This window comes from Cyrtonyx montezumae, unplaced genomic scaffold (genome assembly GCF_038088225.1).
Source record: "Cyrtonyx montezumae isolate F1298 unplaced genomic scaffold, pur_monq_1.0 scaffold_17, whole genome shotgun sequence".
NCBI lineage: Eukaryota > Metazoa > Chordata > Aves > Galliformes > Odontophoridae > Cyrtonyx > Cyrtonyx montezumae.
The window spans coordinates 21,579,873-21,597,024 of NW_027071903.1; the positions used below are offsets into that span (position 1 = coordinate 21,579,873).

A 17,152-nucleotide genomic window follows, 5' to 3' on the forward strand; every position below is an offset into this window, starting at 1 on the left:
ACCAACATCCCCAGGTCCCTTCCCTCTATACTACCTCTTTCTTCAAGCCATTCTGCCCCAAGCTTATAGCATTGCATGGGGTTATTGTAGCCAAAGTGCAGGACCCGGCACTTGGCCTTATTGAACCTCATGCCATTGACCTCAGCCCAGCTATTCAGCTATCCAGATCCCTCTGAAGGGCCTCCCTACCCTCAGGCAGATCGACACATCCTCCCAACTTGGTGTCATCTGCAAACTTACTGAGGGTACACTCAATCCCCTCGTCTAGGTCATCAATGAAGATATTAAATAAGATGGGCCCCAATACCGACCCCTGGGGGACACCACTCGTAATGGGACATGGTGATGGTGTGCCCTGGAGCATAGCTTGGAGGTGGGCTGCAACACATCCCAAAAAGGAGAGCCACAAGCAGGTGCCTCAAGTGGACAAGCATGTTCAGGAGGAGACAGCCACCCACTGCCTTTCTACAGTTTGCAGGAGCTTCAATACTGAGGCTTCATCGAGGGAGGAGTGTACTGCTGTGTAAACACTGAGTAACACACGCTCCTCCCCTGCCCTTGTAACCACAGGTCAGCTCGCAGCCACTAATTCCTCACCGCCTCTGACAAACACTGCTGGGAACGACAGACACAGCTGAGCCTGATATGGAGAAATATGTCAGCCCTCACCTGCTTGCGATAATAAAAAAGGAAAGGAAGTTCAGAGGTATTCCTATTCATGCAAACAAACAAATGTTGAGACTTCTTCCTCCTGCATCAGGAGTTGAAGCTATTTTTAAACGGTTCTGGCAACGTTACGTGACACATCCTGAGTGGTTTGTTTTGCTTTTCCGAGGCAGTCCAAGCTCGAAAACTCCCAGCTTCAGGCTGCTCGGGGAACGCTGGGGTGAATGATCTTTTTGAGATCTTTCCCAGCTCTGCCTGCAGAGGATCTCGTGCAGAATACACCCCTGCCACCTCGAGAGCCTGAAATCTCAAACTCTTCGCTCGGAGTCCATCTCCCCGCACGGAAACGACGCGCAGTCGCCGTGTGGCTGCAGGCCGAGCTGAGCGCGCTGCACGCAGTGCACGCAGGGCCCCAGAGCCGCAGAGCCCCAGGCCTGCCGCCTGCTCCGCGCACCGCACCTAGTGAAAAGGCGGACGCGGCCCGCACTGCTCGGCTCCGCGGGCACCGGGAGGGCGGAGCGGGGCTGCCCGGGCCGCTGCCGGGGCCGGGGGAGCGGGGCCGGAGGGGCGGCGCCGGGTCCGACCGGGGGCAGAGGGCGGCCCCGCCGCGGGGAGAAGCTCCGCCGTCGGCCCTTGGACCCGAGCGCCGAGCCGAGCCCAGCCATGGCGGCGCCCGGGCAGAACCTGGCCGTGGTAGTGCACCGAGCCGGGGAGCTGCGGCTGGTACGGGCCGAGGGAACGGGACCGCGGGGCGGAGGGCAGCGGGAGGGCCGCGCCGCCGGCGGGGGCTGGCGAGAAAAGACCTTCCTGTGAAGGAGCGATTGCAGGTGACCCGTAATTAACGGCCGGAAAGGAGCGCTAAAAGGAGCCGAGCCGGCCACGTGCACCCACCCGCAAGCCCCTGCGGGCGCCGGCTTTTAAGCGGCGCTTCAGACCCATCCCGCTCCACTGCGCAGCTGCCGGGCCGGGCCGGCGTGCGGGCACAGGCTGCACACACAGGCCTGGCGGGAGAGCATCGGGCGTGTGACGGTGACTTGCGGGACGTGTTCGGGGTGGGGTCAGGGAGATGTGCGGTGCCGTTCCCCGCGCGGCGCGAGGAGGAGCGCCCTGAACGCCACGCGCTGCTCACGTGGGCGACTGCGGGGTGGCCCCGCACCGGCCCGGCCCCGCTGCGGCCTGCGGTTCTGCCCCGAGTAAAACGCCGTGCGCAGTGAGCGAGGAATAGCATGGTCCTCTGGTTCAAGAGCACCTTCCCGAGGTCCGCTCATTCAGAAGGGTGACGGCGGATGCTGGCTCGTCCCACTTGTGTGGCTGGTCTCTAATCCCACAGGCTGAAAAGAAGCTGGGAGTACTGGTGGGTGGCTGCTGGATATGAGCCAGTAATGTGCCCTCGCAGTCCAGAGAGCCAGCCGTATCCTGGCTGCATCCAGAGCAGCGAGGCCAGCGGGGAGACGGGATCTGCCCTGCTGCTCTGTGCTGTGAGACCTCACCTGGAGCAGAAGTAGGTGCTCAGCATAGCAGTGACAGAGCTGTTGGAGCATGTCCAAAGGAGGGCCACAAAGTGCTCCAAGGGATGGAGTGCCTCCCTGTGAGGACAGGCAGAGAGCTGGGGCTGTGTGGCTTGGAGAAAAGAAGGCTCTGAGGTGACCTGAGAGTGGCCTTCAGTGCCTAAAGAGGCGGCAGGGAAGAAAGGGGCGGACTCTTTTGCAGGGTCTGTGGTGGTAGGATGAGGGGAAATGGTTTCAAACTGCAAGAGGGGAGATTTAGGTTGGGTATAAGAAGAAAATGCTTTACAGTAAGCATACTGAGGTGCTGGAACAGGTTGCCCACCACCAGAGGTTATGGATTCTCTGTTCCTGGAAATACTCAAAGGTCAAGCCAGGCTCTGAGCACCTGATTTAGCTGTAGCTATCACTATTCATTGCAGATGGGTCGGTCTTCTGTGTTCCTTTGCCCCAGTGCCCTTGTTGCAGTGCCACACTGGTCATGTTAAGAGTTTGAACAGGAAACGTTGAGCTTATTATTGGCATTACAGATGACTAAAGTTAGGCAAGATAATCTTTCCTATGAAACCTGCACTGTTATGAACCTGTTTGCCATAGGCAGATTCATTGTGAATTTAGATTCTTCTGACCTATGTTCCTTGAAAATACATTGGCATATTTTTGTTAATTCCTCTTTCAATCTTGTGCAGTTAGAGCAGCCTTCCATTTTCTGCCACTTCAAGGTGTATTGGTTTGTATCCTTCTCCTCTTAATATTTCTTTCTTGGAAGAAAATGCTTCATTTGCTTCACAGCCTCAGTCAGACCTGTTTCTGTCTCTGGACTCTCCCATGAGCAATGGACAGCAAACAGAACGTCCGTCCAGAAATGTGGAGCCTTGGGTCATTCTGGTTTTTTAGCAAATAAAACGGGATTGTTTGTTTTCCACTAAATCATCTGTCTTTTGGCACAGCTGCTACTGAAAAGAAAAAAAAAAAAGTGTTTTCCTTTGGGCTGAGGAATCCCACCTACACATTTTCAGCTAAAAGTTGGCCTTCTTTTTTTATCTGTAGCCATTGCCTAGAGACTGTTGGATCTCTTTGAGGTAGCTGAGGTGATCTGTACCTCCAGTGTGATGCCAGACTGCACACATTAGACATTTCTAACATGAGGACTTATGTCTAGATCAGTTTCTTTTAAAACAAATGTTCTGTACCGTGTCCTCGTTGGAACAGAGCTGCCTCCCTCCCAGAGTAAGTGTCCTGCATTGTCAGTTTCAGTTGATGGACTTGCACCACACTTCACACTGCAGTCAGCAGAATTTGGACCATCCTGCCCGGGGGCAGCACTGCTTATTCAATAAGTATTTTAGGAAATCAGTGCTACAGGAGATGTGTGCCTGAGTCAGCTTCTATCCAGGTCCACTGCACTTCCCCCAGTTCCCCACTGTGCTACAGTACCCCTGTAATCAGCCTGTAGGGTTACGACCAGTGTTGTGTACAGATGAGCTTCAGGATTTCCATATCTGTTTTTGCACTTATTAAATTTCATTTGGTTGGTGGAATTTTCCTTTTCTAGAAAGTTTCCTTTTCAAAATTGAATCCAGAGATTGATTTCATTGCTAACTAGATATTGAAGGTGCTCTTGTAAAAAGGTAAACACTGCAAGGAGCAAATACCAGCTGTAGGCTCACTGTTCTGTGATGTCCACCAAATGTTTTCTAGTAGTTATAACGTTTAAACAGGAGCTCTGGGAAAGAAAATCTGGACAGAGAACTCATGGCCAGTCTTGGCCTGTGGGCAAAGAGCTCTAGGATGCATGGAAGTTTGAGCAGCGTGTGGGTTCTGCAGAGAGAAAGGTTAGCACAGTCATCTTTGTTGAGGACTTCCTTGGAAGCGTGGCACCAAAGGTGGGCTTTTGGTGAATTTCATGTCGTTAATAGGAAAACAAACAAAACCTTCTTCCCTTTTACTTTCTTAACACTGAGAAGTGTATGGCAGAGCCTCTTTAAAGGTGGGATGTTTGTGTGCCCTTTCTGTGTTCCTTGACCCTGAACTTCAGAGGTGTTTGAAGTGCAATGTGCAGTGGAGCAGCATTGCACTGTTCCATCTCAATGTTGTAATACCCAACAAAATCCTTCCTTTGTCTTTTGAAGTAGCTGGAGGAGATCAGCAAAGACAGAAAGCTTGCAGACTGTTTGGGAGGAAGGATGACCTGCAGCCAGCACACTGTGGTGACTTTCAGAAGCTCGCACTTACTACTTATCCCATAAAGAGGTGTTTGTGCCAATTGCAAGAAGACAACATGACTTTAATCATGGTTTACAGGAGCATTTGCAAGTGATTTATACATTTAGTTATTGCTCTGCAGTAAAAATATTTTCTTTATGGTATGATCATAGAATCACAGAATCCTTGGAGTTGGAAGGAAGCTTTGAAGACCTAGTCCAACTCCTTGCAGTGAATGGGGTCATCCTCAGCTCCATCAATTGCTCAGCATGGCCTTGGGTGTCTCCAGGGATGAAGCATCCACCACATCTCTGGGCAACAAGCACCTGAGTCCCTCTTTTTTTTTCTGTTTGTCCACAGGAAAACCGCCCGATCCCGGAACCAGGTCCCAATGGTAGGTCTGGAGATAACTGATTCTGCCTGCTGTCTTTGCTGTTCTATTTTCTTTTTTCGGTCTCTTTTGACACTCCGTGATAACGTAAACAGCTGAGAAAGTATAAAATAATCTAAAAAAATAATCTGCAGCTGAAATGGATAATGCTGTTCCCCTTTGAAAAGAAGAGCTGGAGCAGTCACAGAAATAGCCCAGTGTCTGGCTTTTTTTGCATCCTGCTCCATGCATTTCACATTACACTGCTCTTGGGACAGGTCAGAGGACCTTACTGAAGGGCTAGATAGTAACAGGGTAGGTGTATGGGCTCATGGGAATTTGATCCACTGCTCTCTCCAGGGCTGAAATTATAGCTTAGAGAGGAGGAGAAATTAAATGTACTTGCTCTTTTGCTTTTGCTCCAGGAGTCATCACGCCCCTCTTAGCTTGTTTTAGCTTTTATTGACAGGGATCTCACCCTATTTTAAGCTTTCCTGAAATGAAAATCCTTGTGTAGTTTTACATTTCAGCGTGTCTCATGAATGTGCCATATGTCCTTAATGTGTGTATATGCAGTTCTGGTGCGTGTTTGGATATTTCGGAGCTGTTTTGACCATGGTTGTAGGATGCAGAGGCAGTGAATGTGTCTCTCTTCCAATGTAAAAGGAGGTATGTTTTTCTATGTGGAACCTTTTGTCCCTTTCTGGCAGAGGTCCTCCTGCGGATGCATTCAGTTGGGATCTGTGGTTCCGATGTTCACTACTGGCAGCATGGTCGAATTGGAGATTTTGTTGTGAAGAACCCCATGGTGTTAGGGCACGAAGCTTCTGGGACTGTCATCAAAGTGGGAGCAGGAGTGGCACATCTGAGACCAGGTGATTAGAATCGAGTCTGTCTTTTTTCTGTTTTCCTGAGAATGCATTTATAACAGGGTGTGCTTTTCCATTGAAGCATTGCATCTGCTTTTATGAGCTACACAGCCTGACCCTCCTCTAAGAGTGCCATGGTGCTCTGTGTCACCCAACTTGACTGCAGTGGTTTATGTTTTTCTTAGGAGTATCTCAGTATCTCGTGTTATCTTGATTTGCTCTGATTGTGCTTTAGTGCTGGTCAGAATACATGCTCATAAAAGGTGCCTTTTGAGGAAGCTGGAGGAAGCTTCAGAAACCACACACATTGCTCTTGCCAACAGCCTGCTGTTAATGTTTCTTCAGTGTGTGTGTACATGAAGGAGCAAGTGGCCTCCTGCAGTGAAGAGGGCCATTGGAGCAGCTGTATGAGGTGTCACGTTGTGACCTCTGAGGTTTGCAGAGATGTCCTAGAAAATGGACTTAGCAGCAAACTTTGCCATTTGCCGACAACTGTGGGTTAAGCAGAGTGGAGAGAACAAGAGAGAGGTAGCAGGGTGCCTGGGTGATGGGATGCCAATGAAATTCAGTGCAGATGAAGGAAGAAGAGAAATTGCTGAGGGTTACAAATGCAGCCTGGTGGTCCCCAGAACTGAACGGGAGGCGGGGAGAACATTCAGCATGTCCTGCCCCTCTCTCACCTGGGCATTCCCCATGTGCCATACCACAGACATATCATAGTGAGCTAGAACAGATCTTAACTTTGATCCATCCTTTCATTTGTCACTGTACCTAATTAAGAGCCTTTTGGTGGAGAGCTGAGATAATTTAGCACTGACTGGCTTTCTTTGTCAAATCAAAAGGAACCATCTTCTATCCCTTGTTTACTTGTAGTGTGGTCCCACCATTTTTTTCCTTAGTCATTCCTGCCTCATAAGTACATTAAAATAATTACTTTTTGTTCTGTAGCATGTGTCTTTTCAACCTCACAGACTAATGATAGCATTAGCATCAAGCTATCTTTTTTCTCTGATATGTCATGCCTGAGTCCTGGTTGTCACCTGCACATCTTGAGTTCCTTTCCAGCTTGGTGACCAGCACAGCTTCCCTGCTTTGTCTTAATCATTTCTTACTCTTATTACTAGAGATTTTGAACAGGATCTGATCAGTGTGGGATTTCTTAGGCTGAGGGCTGTCTTTTCATCTATTGGGGTGGACTGCAGCTGGAGAGGGGTTTGTATGTGACTGAGCCTCCATCTGCTCTGTGTCTGCCTCTGAAACACCAGCTCTTTTTGTTGTGAAGGTCTTCCTCCGTAAAGGAAGTGTTGGGAGCTTGCCTGCTGTGAGCAATGTGATTTTTCTCAGCTAGCAGGTGTCCCTCACACTTCTCCGGTGCCAGGGTTTCATGCTGTCTTCTGTGATTGTTCTGAGCTACCCATACTGTGTGCCCACATTCCACACTCTGCTTTCGTCCTGGCAGGTGATCGTGTGGCCATCGAGCCTGGTGTCCCAAGAGAAACAGATGAATTCTGCAAAACTGGCCGCTATAACCTGTCTCCAACCATCTTCTTCTGTGCGACGCCTCCTGATGATGGGAACCTGTGCCGCTACTACAAGCACAGTGCCAGCTACTGCTACAAGTCAGTCCTGCACCCTCTGCAGAAAAATGTATACTCAGTGCAAGGGGATTAGGTGAAGCAATCTCCCTTGGCCCTTAGAGTCATAGAGCCACAAGGTTGGAAAGGACTACAAGATCATCTAGTCCAACTGTCCACCCATTACCATTGCTACCATGGCTCTAGCTCCTCATCCAGACACCTCTTGAACACTGCCAGGGATGGCCATTCCACCACCTCCCTGGGCAGCCCATCCCAGTGCCTGACCACTCTGAGAGAAAAAATCTTTCTTTATGTCCAATCTAAACCTCCTCTGGTACAACTTGTGGCCATTTCCTCAGGTCCTGTTTGTTCCCTGGGAGAAGAGTATCAAACGGGTCCTGTTGGTTCCTTAGGAGAAGAGTATCACAGTGAGCACTCTTTACTTGAACACAACAGGTTTTGTTGCTTTCTGGTCCATGAATAAGACTTGAATGGCAGCCACTTTGCGAGGAGTTTATCAGGCAGGTGTAGCTATCCCCTTTGGTGTCCAGACATCAGCAGACATTTCCTGCATATTTCCTGCAATGCTACTGCTGTTGTACCCTATAATTATTACCTTTTCCCGTTTGCTTTTGGAGTCTTCTGTTGTCTTTTTATACCCTTGCCTTCTTACAACTATGCCTGTGGGTCTTCATCTGATTCTAGTATTACTGCTGCTTTTCAGGAAGCGCCACATCAATTGCTGACACTTCGCTCTGGTGTTTGAAACCCACTTGTAGCAGAGTAGGAAGAGAAAACAGTGCCCCTGCTAAGCTGATTTTTTTATGTGACACTGAGTGGCCCCACTGAGCTGCCAGTATTACACATCTGTTTTCATATCCACTTGATCAGACTTGAGTGTGCCCTTAATTGTGGCAGGATTTACATGTTTGCTTAAAAGCAAACCTGTGCTGAAGTACTCTGGCAAATTACTGTGCTAAAAATTGCATAAACCTCTACAATATTATACCCATCTAACCATCTAAGTGTGTTTATCTGGAAAGGTAAAAATAGTGTAAGATTCTGGTTCCCTGAGGCAGGTCTCTATATGGAGCTTTTCTTTTTCAATCTGTGTGAAGCGAAGACTTCCCCAGAATTGATCTTCGGTGGCTGCAGAGGCAGCGTTCAGAATCAAGTCATTCTAAAGGAAGCATCTGAATGCTTTAACTTCTCATGAGTGTCCTCAGGCAGGAAGGTCCTTTTAAAGTGGATCCCAAGCAGCTGCTAGCAGAATGAGTTGCTGCTCTGTGTGGGCCTAACTTCTTGCTGTCCAGACCTGCTATCACTGATTTACCCCATCTCATTAAAATAATATTCTCTGACAAGATACTACAAGTTATTGCTGGGGAGGAATGGGCTGTTTTTTTTTTTTTTGTATTTATCTTATTTTAGGGAGAGGTCTGTTTTTCCCAGTTTGAATATCTGAGGATATTACTTTGGTTAATGGCATTTTTTTTTTTGCTTAAACTGTGAAACGCAGCCCGGTGCTCCTGGGTTCAGATCAGCTGTGCCGTGGTCGTGTGATGCAGAACAGATTACCTGACATGAAGTTGCTCTGTCAGTACAGATTTGCAAAGAAAAGCTGATGGCAGAGCTCAGTGGCCATTTGCACATTTGGACAAGTATTGTCTGTCTTTCTGCAGGATGTGATGCCAAACTCTCAGGCATCCAGACTCTTGGAGTCAGCCCTTTAGTGCCTCTGGGAGATAAGAGCCATAGAGATGCTTTATGGCTGCCTTCCCACACTGCCATTTCTGTTGCTATGTCTTCATGGTGGCCTGGCTGAGCTCTGACCTCGAGCTTCCCAGTGCTGTCCCAGCACCTGCTGTGTGAAGGGCCATGCTGGTGCTTTCTGAAAGTCTGGGATTTATTTCTGTCAGCAGTGTAGAAGGGTTTCACCCTCTGTCTGATTTTTTTTTTTCCCAGCAGTTTTGCCAGCTGCCTCATGCTTCTGTTTCTGTCCAAAAGGTGTTTGATATCCTCTGTACGCATTTATGCTGTATTCTGGGAGCAGTCCACTGGTTGAAACACTTCATTCATCATATCCAAGGCATGATGAGGAGACCTGCTTCTGGCTGCCTCAGCTTTATGTGCCATCACCATTGGCTTGTGCTAGGTAGCAAGGTGTTTCCTGAAGGATGGAAGAGCTGGACTAGATGATATTTAGTGGTCCCTATCAACTCTATGATTCTGTGGAGCTACGTGATTCAAGCCAGATGAGGAGTCTGTCTCTTCACTGATGGGTCCCAGCTGTAGGGCAACCTGCATGTGGTGTGTGGGTCCCTGTGTTAGATACGTAGGCAATGCAGCCTCTTGAAATGCTTTCCAACCCTGCATTTCTCAGACCATGGGTGAGAATGTATTTTGCAGTGGTTAATTAGATCCATGTTTAGTCTTCAAGTATCACTTCTTTCCTCGTCACTCTCATAAACCTCCTTGGTGAGCATTGCTCTGTGTCTGGCTTTTGCAGGCTTCCAGATAATGTCACCTTTGAAGAAGGGGCCCTTATTGAGCCTCTTTCGGTGGGAATCCACGCCTGCAGAAGAGCGGGAGTCACTCTGGGAAGCAAAGTCTTCATATGTGGCTCAGGTATGGTAAAACATCCCTGGATTTGCTGCCAGCAGTAGCACAGAGGGGGATGGATGGGGTGCAGGCTGTTTCTAGACTCAGCTGTAAATGTGGGTCATGGGAGAGTTTTGGCAGTGCCAGGGGAGACCTTGAGGCTGTCTTTGCCCATACTGCACTGCAGAGCTGCACTCTGAGCAGCTGGAATGCAAAGTACGAAGCATACTGTGCCAGCAAGCTTGAGAGAGCAGAGGAGTGGATGATGTTTTCCTTGCAGAGTCCCTCTTGTAGCCATAGCTGCTCTCCATATCTGCTTTCACCACCCTGTGGTAGAGAGCTACCCACCTGGAAAGAGTCAAAGCCCAGCTCCAGGCACATTCAAATCCTGAAGGTGGTGTTCTCTGACAGTTGTTGCAAATATTCTTTTTCTGCCCTTTGTACCCAGGACCAATTGGCCTTGTAAATGTAATTATAGCCAAGATGATGGGTGCAGCAGCAGTGGTAGTTACAGGTAAGTCCTTTCAGTCCTTAGAAGCATGTCTTTTTCATGTGATACAACAAACACTGTATAGTTCCTAGTTGTTACTTCAGGATAACTGCTTGGACACCTCACGCGTGTCCCCGAATGCACTAGTAGTGTGCTTTTTTGGAGGGAATCCTAATTAACGCCTCATTCTTCAGGACAAGATATTAATCTCTGTCCTAATTAGAATCTGTAGAGCATTCAGGTTGCATGCAGGTCTTCTCTGTGAGGTTATTGGACCAGGCTAATTGCATCTGGTTCCTAGCAGAGAAAGGTTGTGCAAGGTTCATAGGTTCATAAGGTTGGAAAGGACCTACAAGATCATCTAGTCCAACCATCCTCCTATCACTATCCCTACCCATCTACTAAATCAAATCCCTTAGCACCTCATCTAAATGATTCTTGAACAGCGCAAGGGACGGTGCCTCAACCACCTCCCTAGGCAAGCAGGCTATCTGCATTGCTTCAGGGGGGATAAACCAGAGGCTAATGAGTGGTTGTTGGATCAAGCCATAGAAGCTTCTGTTGGAATTCAAGCATGTCTCTTGAGAAGAGACAGTGCATCTTCATGACAAGTCTTACAGCTGCAGAAGCTCTTTGCTCCTGCTGCCTCTCATCGCTATTTGTTTTCTTTCTGTTTTGAGCTCTTCTGACCTCAGCTTTCAGGTTTCAGTTTATGTTGTGCCTTTGACTCACAGAATAAAGTGTCTTCGTTATCAGATTTTCTCTTCCCTATAATGCTTATAAACATTGATTGTGTCTGCTTTTAATCTTTACCTTGATGGCAGACAAACTCAGTGTATTTTATTCCCTCCTTGATGCTATTCTTGGAGCTTTGCTCCAGCAAACTGTTCTCCTTCCTCCTGTAGTATTAGATGGTGGTCTGGACAAAGTATTTTCGTGGTCATTTCTGTGTCCAGCCACATTGTCCCTCTAGGCTCTTTCTTGCAGATTTTGTGCTAGTGGGTGCATTTCCCACTAACTACTCTTAGTGACCAAAATAGCCTTTTCAGGGTCTCTGCATTTCAGAAGTCCTTGCCTAACTGCATCATGGAGAAAAACAAATGTTTTTGTTTGGGTCTGTAAAACCTCTGAGGATGGAGATCCCACCAAGCAGCAAGCAGAGGTTGCTAAAGTGTTCTGGGCCAAAGCCCCACTGTGGTCCTTTCAGAAGGCTGTTGCTCCACCTCCCCACTTTGGACAAGGTTTTTTGACTTCTCAGTTACTGTTTTTCAGTCTTCAAACTGAGAGACAAAATTAAGGTTCCGCCCTCTTGCTTTTTCTGGAAGGATCCTTCAGTACTAGTTGTGTCAAAACCAAAGGCTGGTTATTGCCCTCTCCTCCCAAAATGCTCATACTGCCGAGTCAAGGGCATGTTTTGCTCTGCTAGCCCCACCCTGCAGGGTGTGCTTGGTGGTTGCAATCAATTCAGGCCTTAGATTTTGCTAAGTGTTGTCATGCAAGGATGATGGTTACCATAGCAGGAAGATCAGCGTGACCTCTTGAATCATACCCTTGCTGCAGAGCTGAGTACTGCAGAGGCTGGTGGGTGACCGAGTCTGTGGGTGGGGAAGGGACTGATGAGCTGGCAGAGGTTGGTGGGGCTGAGGCTGCTGGGTCACCCCAGTGCCCCAGCCTCGGTTCTGCTCAGATATAGTCCTCCCTGTAGCTCAGGGAGCTGCTGTCTGTGAACTAGAGGTCAGTATAGCATGTGCTCCAGGTGGATGTAGGAAGTTCTTGGTACCTGCCATGTATGATAATAAAGGTCTGGGTAATGTTCCTGCCCTATAGATATTTCTATATCTAGAAACCCCCTCTGGGGCTGAGGTACTCAGACACCCATGCAGGTGCCACCTCTAGCCAAATATTTGTACGTGACATGAGCTGAGAAAAAGGTTTAGTTTGGCTTGTTGTCTCCGGGGATTTTGCTGTGCTTCTCAAGGAACTGCTTTTTATGTCAGCTTTAGGAATCGATACCTGTGAGGTGACTGATCAACAAGGCCCTTTTGTCTTTTGCTGCCAAATTCTTTCAATTCATCTCACACCATTTTTATGGTATTTGTCTGCACAGCACACTTGAAAGCTCATTGCTTTAAATGTTTGTTTTGGAAAACTACGCATGAATGTATAACTTGCTAGTAAAGCTTTCTTTGAGCACGGAGAGAACTCACCTCTTATGGCTCCTGGCATAGCTGGAGCCAACAAATGTTGGAAAACTTCTGAAGAAACTTCAGCACTGTAGCTGGAGACTAGCACTCAGCTCTACCCTTCCCAAAAGCACCAGAGCTTGGCTTTCCTACCAGCTGTGACAGCTTACCTGATAAGAAGTATTTGTGCTTCTGGTAATCTTTTGTCCTTAAAGACCTGTGAAAGAGCAGCCTTTTACCCCAGGCAAGTGAAGCACTGGTGCAATATTTCTGTAAGAGTGTTGGACTGTCTTGCCTTGTTCTGTCACTTAAAGTGACTCTGGAACCCTGGAATTCAGTGTCAGGGAAGATGAATGACCAGACCAAGTTCAGCTCCTTTATGAAGGTTGATCAGCACAGAATATGTGAGAGCTTCAAGAGTATTTCCCAATTAAACTGGTTCACAAGAAGCTTAAGTGTGATTTGATAACTTCTGCAGGATTAGAGATGTGAGTGTGGGTTACTTAGTTTGGCATTTTGGAAACATTGATTATCTGTGACTGGGAAGTGAAAATTAATTTCAGTCTAGGGGCAAGAGGCGGCCCTGCAATTCTTTAATTGAGCATTTACCCAGGAATTATGCGGGGTTCAGGCACACTGAGGTTTAAATTCTGAACAACCTGGTCCTACAAACTCACAAGTGTCTTAAGTGCTGGACAGTACAGTAGTCTTCTATTGGAGAACCTGCAGTGCTGGCAGCTTTAGCAAATGTTTAACAATGATTCACATAAGTCAAGTGCACCAAGATGTTACCAGAGTCATGACTAGCTATGATGGTATTGCTGCTCTCCCTGCATTCCTCCCCTGTGCAAGGACTTCCTTGATGAGCAGGTCAGAAAGCTGACACCAGAAGTGTGCAGTTTTCTCTGTAGGTTTCGTTCCCATATGCTGAGATTTGAGAGACAGCAGCCATGCCAGGCAGAAGTGCTGCTTATGTCTTGAAGTGCCTTTGTTGTTTGGGAAGTTCTTGAGTGCAGCTGGGTGCCAAGTGTGACTGTACACACTGCCCAAGGTGCTCAGAGCTTGGGAAGGATAGAGGTGACTAATGTCTCCTAGAGCCTCACCTTGGTGCTTCCAGAGTGATGTTGCATTGAGTTTCCAGCCTTGGCTTTTCCTCCTTCAGCAGCATTTTATAACCCTTTGTTCTTCCTTCTTGAAACTCCCCCCAAGCTTTCCTGGGTGCTCATCTCTGGGTGTGCCTGCACCTGGCCACGAGCCCTCTTGATGCTGGCAGGGACATGTCCATCACCTGCCCTGGCAGAAATGTCACGTTCCCTGCATGGTGGGCAGGGCAGGCCCTCTGGCCTCGCTTCCTTCCAGCGCTGGGGCTGACTCAGAGTGGCTCACATCAAGCAGTGGACTCACCAGTCCTCTCCTGTTCTCTCCTTTCGATCCAGACTTCTTTTCCAGTGCAGATACATAGGCTCCTGCAGATGACTGCTTCGACAGTCAAGGAGATGATTTCTGCCTGGAAATCACAGAATCATAGAATTGATGAGGTTGGACAAGACCACCAAGTCCAACCATACTGGCTTCTAGTTCATGTGCTTGTACCTCTTCTTTCTTACCACAGTTAAAGTGTCCAGCTCCTCCTCAGGTGTCCCTGTCCTCAGTGGGGCTTGAAGTCATGTGGAAGCGAGAACGCACAGTGCCCATGATATAAAATCATGGACCAGAAACACTTTTAGGTGCTGTGCTGTCCACAGCAGGTTGATGTGTGGGCAAATCAAAGCCTCAGTCTGCAGGTGCCCTTTGGGAAATATCCTTGGTGTTATCAGCAATAGCCATGCACCTTAACTAACCCTAACCCATGGAAGGAGAATACAGGAGTAGATGTTGGGGTTTTGTCTCACTGTAGGCTGCCTTTTACCTTTTCATTCAATGAGATTTCTCTGCTTACTCTTCATTGCCTCCCCTAAAAATGAGCATGTTTCCTCCCTACCTCCTTACTGTAGCCTGTGTGAATTTGAGGGAGGGAATGTAAACCCTTTCCTGGTTGTGTGCCGTGAGCCTGTATTCAGGCCCCAACAACGTGTGTTTCCATCAGCCTCCCCTGATGGTGGTCATCTGCTGGCATCAGGGCTGGGCAAATCCTTGGTCTGGGTGGGCTACAGAAATTCTTGAGACTTATCTTGAGGTAGTTAGCAGCTGGGCAGTGAACATGGTGGTTCTGCTTGTCAGATAGGGGTAGGAGGCAGACCGCAAACTCAGGTTCTTGCTCCCTGTCTGTTTTGTGTGTTGCACCTGTTGCCGACATGTTTTGTCCTTCTGCAGATTTATCTGCCTCTCGCCTGCAAACCGCCAAGGAGGTGGGGGCAGATTTCACCCTTCAGGTAAAGAACGAGACTCCGCAGGAGGTGGCCACCAAAGTGGAAAGTCTGCTTGGCTGCATGCCTGAGATTACTGTGGAGTGTACTGGAGTCCAGGCTTGCATCCAGGCTAGCATTTATGTGAGTACCACTTGTCCCCAGGCTAGCGTAGTGCTGGTTTTCACTTTCCCTGTCTGGGACCCGGAGGTGAATGCCAGTTCTGTCAGTGCCATGCCCTTAGTTTCAGTGGGCCTCGCGCAGGAGAGGGAAGGTGGCTGTAAAGCCACAAACTAGGGGCAAATTGTCCACTGAGGGATGATTAAAAAGTTGCATCTTTGCAGACAGCGTGGAAATAATTGTCTGATTTGATTCTAGGTGCACTTACCAAAGAGGCTACAGAAGCACCGTGAAACCCAAGTGTGGCGACACAGCAGTGACAGGGAGCTAGTACAAATAGTGCATCTTTCATTGAGTCCCAGTAAAGAGAATGACAGAGAACATTAACTCCAGCAGGTGAAAAAAGCAGCCATGGAGGGGATTTTTTGCTCTCGTGAGCTGTGTAATGCTGGGATGTAGAGGAGACACTTCTCAGAGGTTTGCAATGAAAGCACAATAGACAAATGGGACAATCTGCAAAAAGAAATTCCAGGGGAGCATCAGTCTCATAAATGTTTTAAATCTTTCCTACTGAGATCCAAAAGTAACTCTTGTACTCCTAAGCACCAGTCACTTTTCAGAATGAGATTTAGGTAACAAAATCCCTCGTGGATTTTTGTAAGATTGCTTTTTAAGAGTTGTTTATCTCATTTCACACTTAAGGTCTCCTGACAGCATCCTGCCTCTCCCGAACTCATCCACCATGCCCCAGGCAGTCCATCACAGACACAAAGAAAACCTTTATTTTCAGACAGATGGCAAAATACAACATATCTGTGTGTCTTTTCTCCAGGCCACTCGTTCTGGAGGGACCCTGGTGCTGGTAGGGCTAGGCCCCGAGATGGTGACTGTGCCCATTGTGAATGCTGCAGTACGTGAGGTGGATATCCGGGGCATATTCCGCTACTGCAACACGTGAGTCGAGCAGGGCAGGGTGGGCTGATGGGTCTCGGTGTCTTTCATCCCCAGCATCCTTGAGATTTTTAGCTGCTTTCAGCCCTTTGTGCTGGGAGATCCTAAGCAGCAGCTTGGCCTGGTACTGGCCCTTCACACTTCTGTGTGAAAATCTGGCTGCATCTGCCTTCCTAACTGTTATGCGGTTAAGTTTGAGTGCAGAGGATTTGTGGAATCTTGGTGCCCATCAGCACCATCAGCTCTGCTTTCCTTTCTCATCACGAAAGGAAACCACATTGTTGTTCTTGTAAGAGACCATTGTGTACATAGACTAGCAAGAGCTGTGCTTAGTTTTTGTGTTTTGCTGGAGCTGAAGGTGTATCAGTAACCCATTTGAAGGCATATGTGCTTTCTACGGAGGACTGAACTGTGCAGCTTGCAGAAAAGCAAGTCAAGTGTACTGAAAGCTGACCTAGCCTTGAAGGCAGGAGAATCTCAGCTGTCCTCCTTGGTCTTGTACTCTGGAAGATTGTGGGCAGAATTCCCTTGTTTGCCTGGGTTGAAGAAATTACTATAATGATGCCAGGCTCCTCTCTGCCCTTTTGCTGGGGCTCCAAGCTGGTGCCTGCTCTGACTTCCCGCTCTCTGTTTCCCTTGTAGGTGGCCTATGGCCATTTCCTTGCTGGCATCCAGGCGGATCAACATCCAGCCCTTGGTTACACACCGTTTCCCCCTGGAAAAGGCTCTTGAGGCTTTTGAGACAACAAAGAGGGGCGAAGGGGTAAAAGTCATGCTGAAATGTGACCCCACTGACCAGAACCCCTGAGATGCTGTGGAGCCCAGCCCCCTCCCTGTTGCACTGCCTGCCTGAGATGCAAAGCATGAAGCCACAGGAGGCTGATGTATGGCTGTTGCATGTTTACACAGTCACCTTATGCAGGCAGTGTTTTGTAATAGAGCTAAGAAATCAAATGATAATGAGTGTGAATGGCACTGAGGGATACGTGATTTTGCACATCCGCTTGGGGATGCTCAGGGACTGTAACAGCCTGTGGAACAAAACCTGGCCAGGGAGTGTCTCAACATTCAGATTGTTCACCCCATGCTCTTCATGAGCAGCAAACTGCAGGTCCCAAAAGCCCAGGGCTTTTTTGAGCTTGGAGACTAGCTGGGACCACATCTTCTGTGTAAGCCACCCCAGCAGCTCCTGGTTGGGCAGAAAGGACTGCTGCAGAGCAGGCTGGAGCATGTTTGAAGGAAGCTGCCCTGCCTCTGGCTGGGAATGCAA

The 17,152-nt window shown here is 48.4% G+C and overlaps 1 protein-coding gene across 2 annotated transcripts; it reads left to right on the forward strand.

Annotated features, from left to right (window-relative positions):
- Positions 1-1,246: 1,246 nt before the first annotated feature.
- SORD (sorbitol dehydrogenase) lies at positions 1,247-17,152 on the forward strand. Of its 2 annotated transcripts, none has more exons than XM_065733711.1 (9): positions 1,247-1,389; positions 4,737-4,770; positions 5,457-5,621; positions 7,075-7,234; positions 9,702-9,820; positions 10,242-10,307; positions 14,825-14,955; positions 15,764-15,885; positions 16,525-17,152. In XM_065733711.1, the coding sequence occupies exons 1-9, from the start codon at positions 1,330-1,332 to the stop codon at positions 16,688-16,690; spliced, it is 1,023 nt and encodes a 340-aa protein (XP_065589783.1). In that variant the 5' UTR covers positions 1,247-1,329; the 3' UTR covers positions 16,691-17,152. The 2 variants fall into 2 exon arrangements, with proteins under 2 accessions (XP_065589783.1, XP_065589782.1); XM_065733710.1 differs by having other exon boundaries at positions 1,249-1,389; positions 14,780-14,955.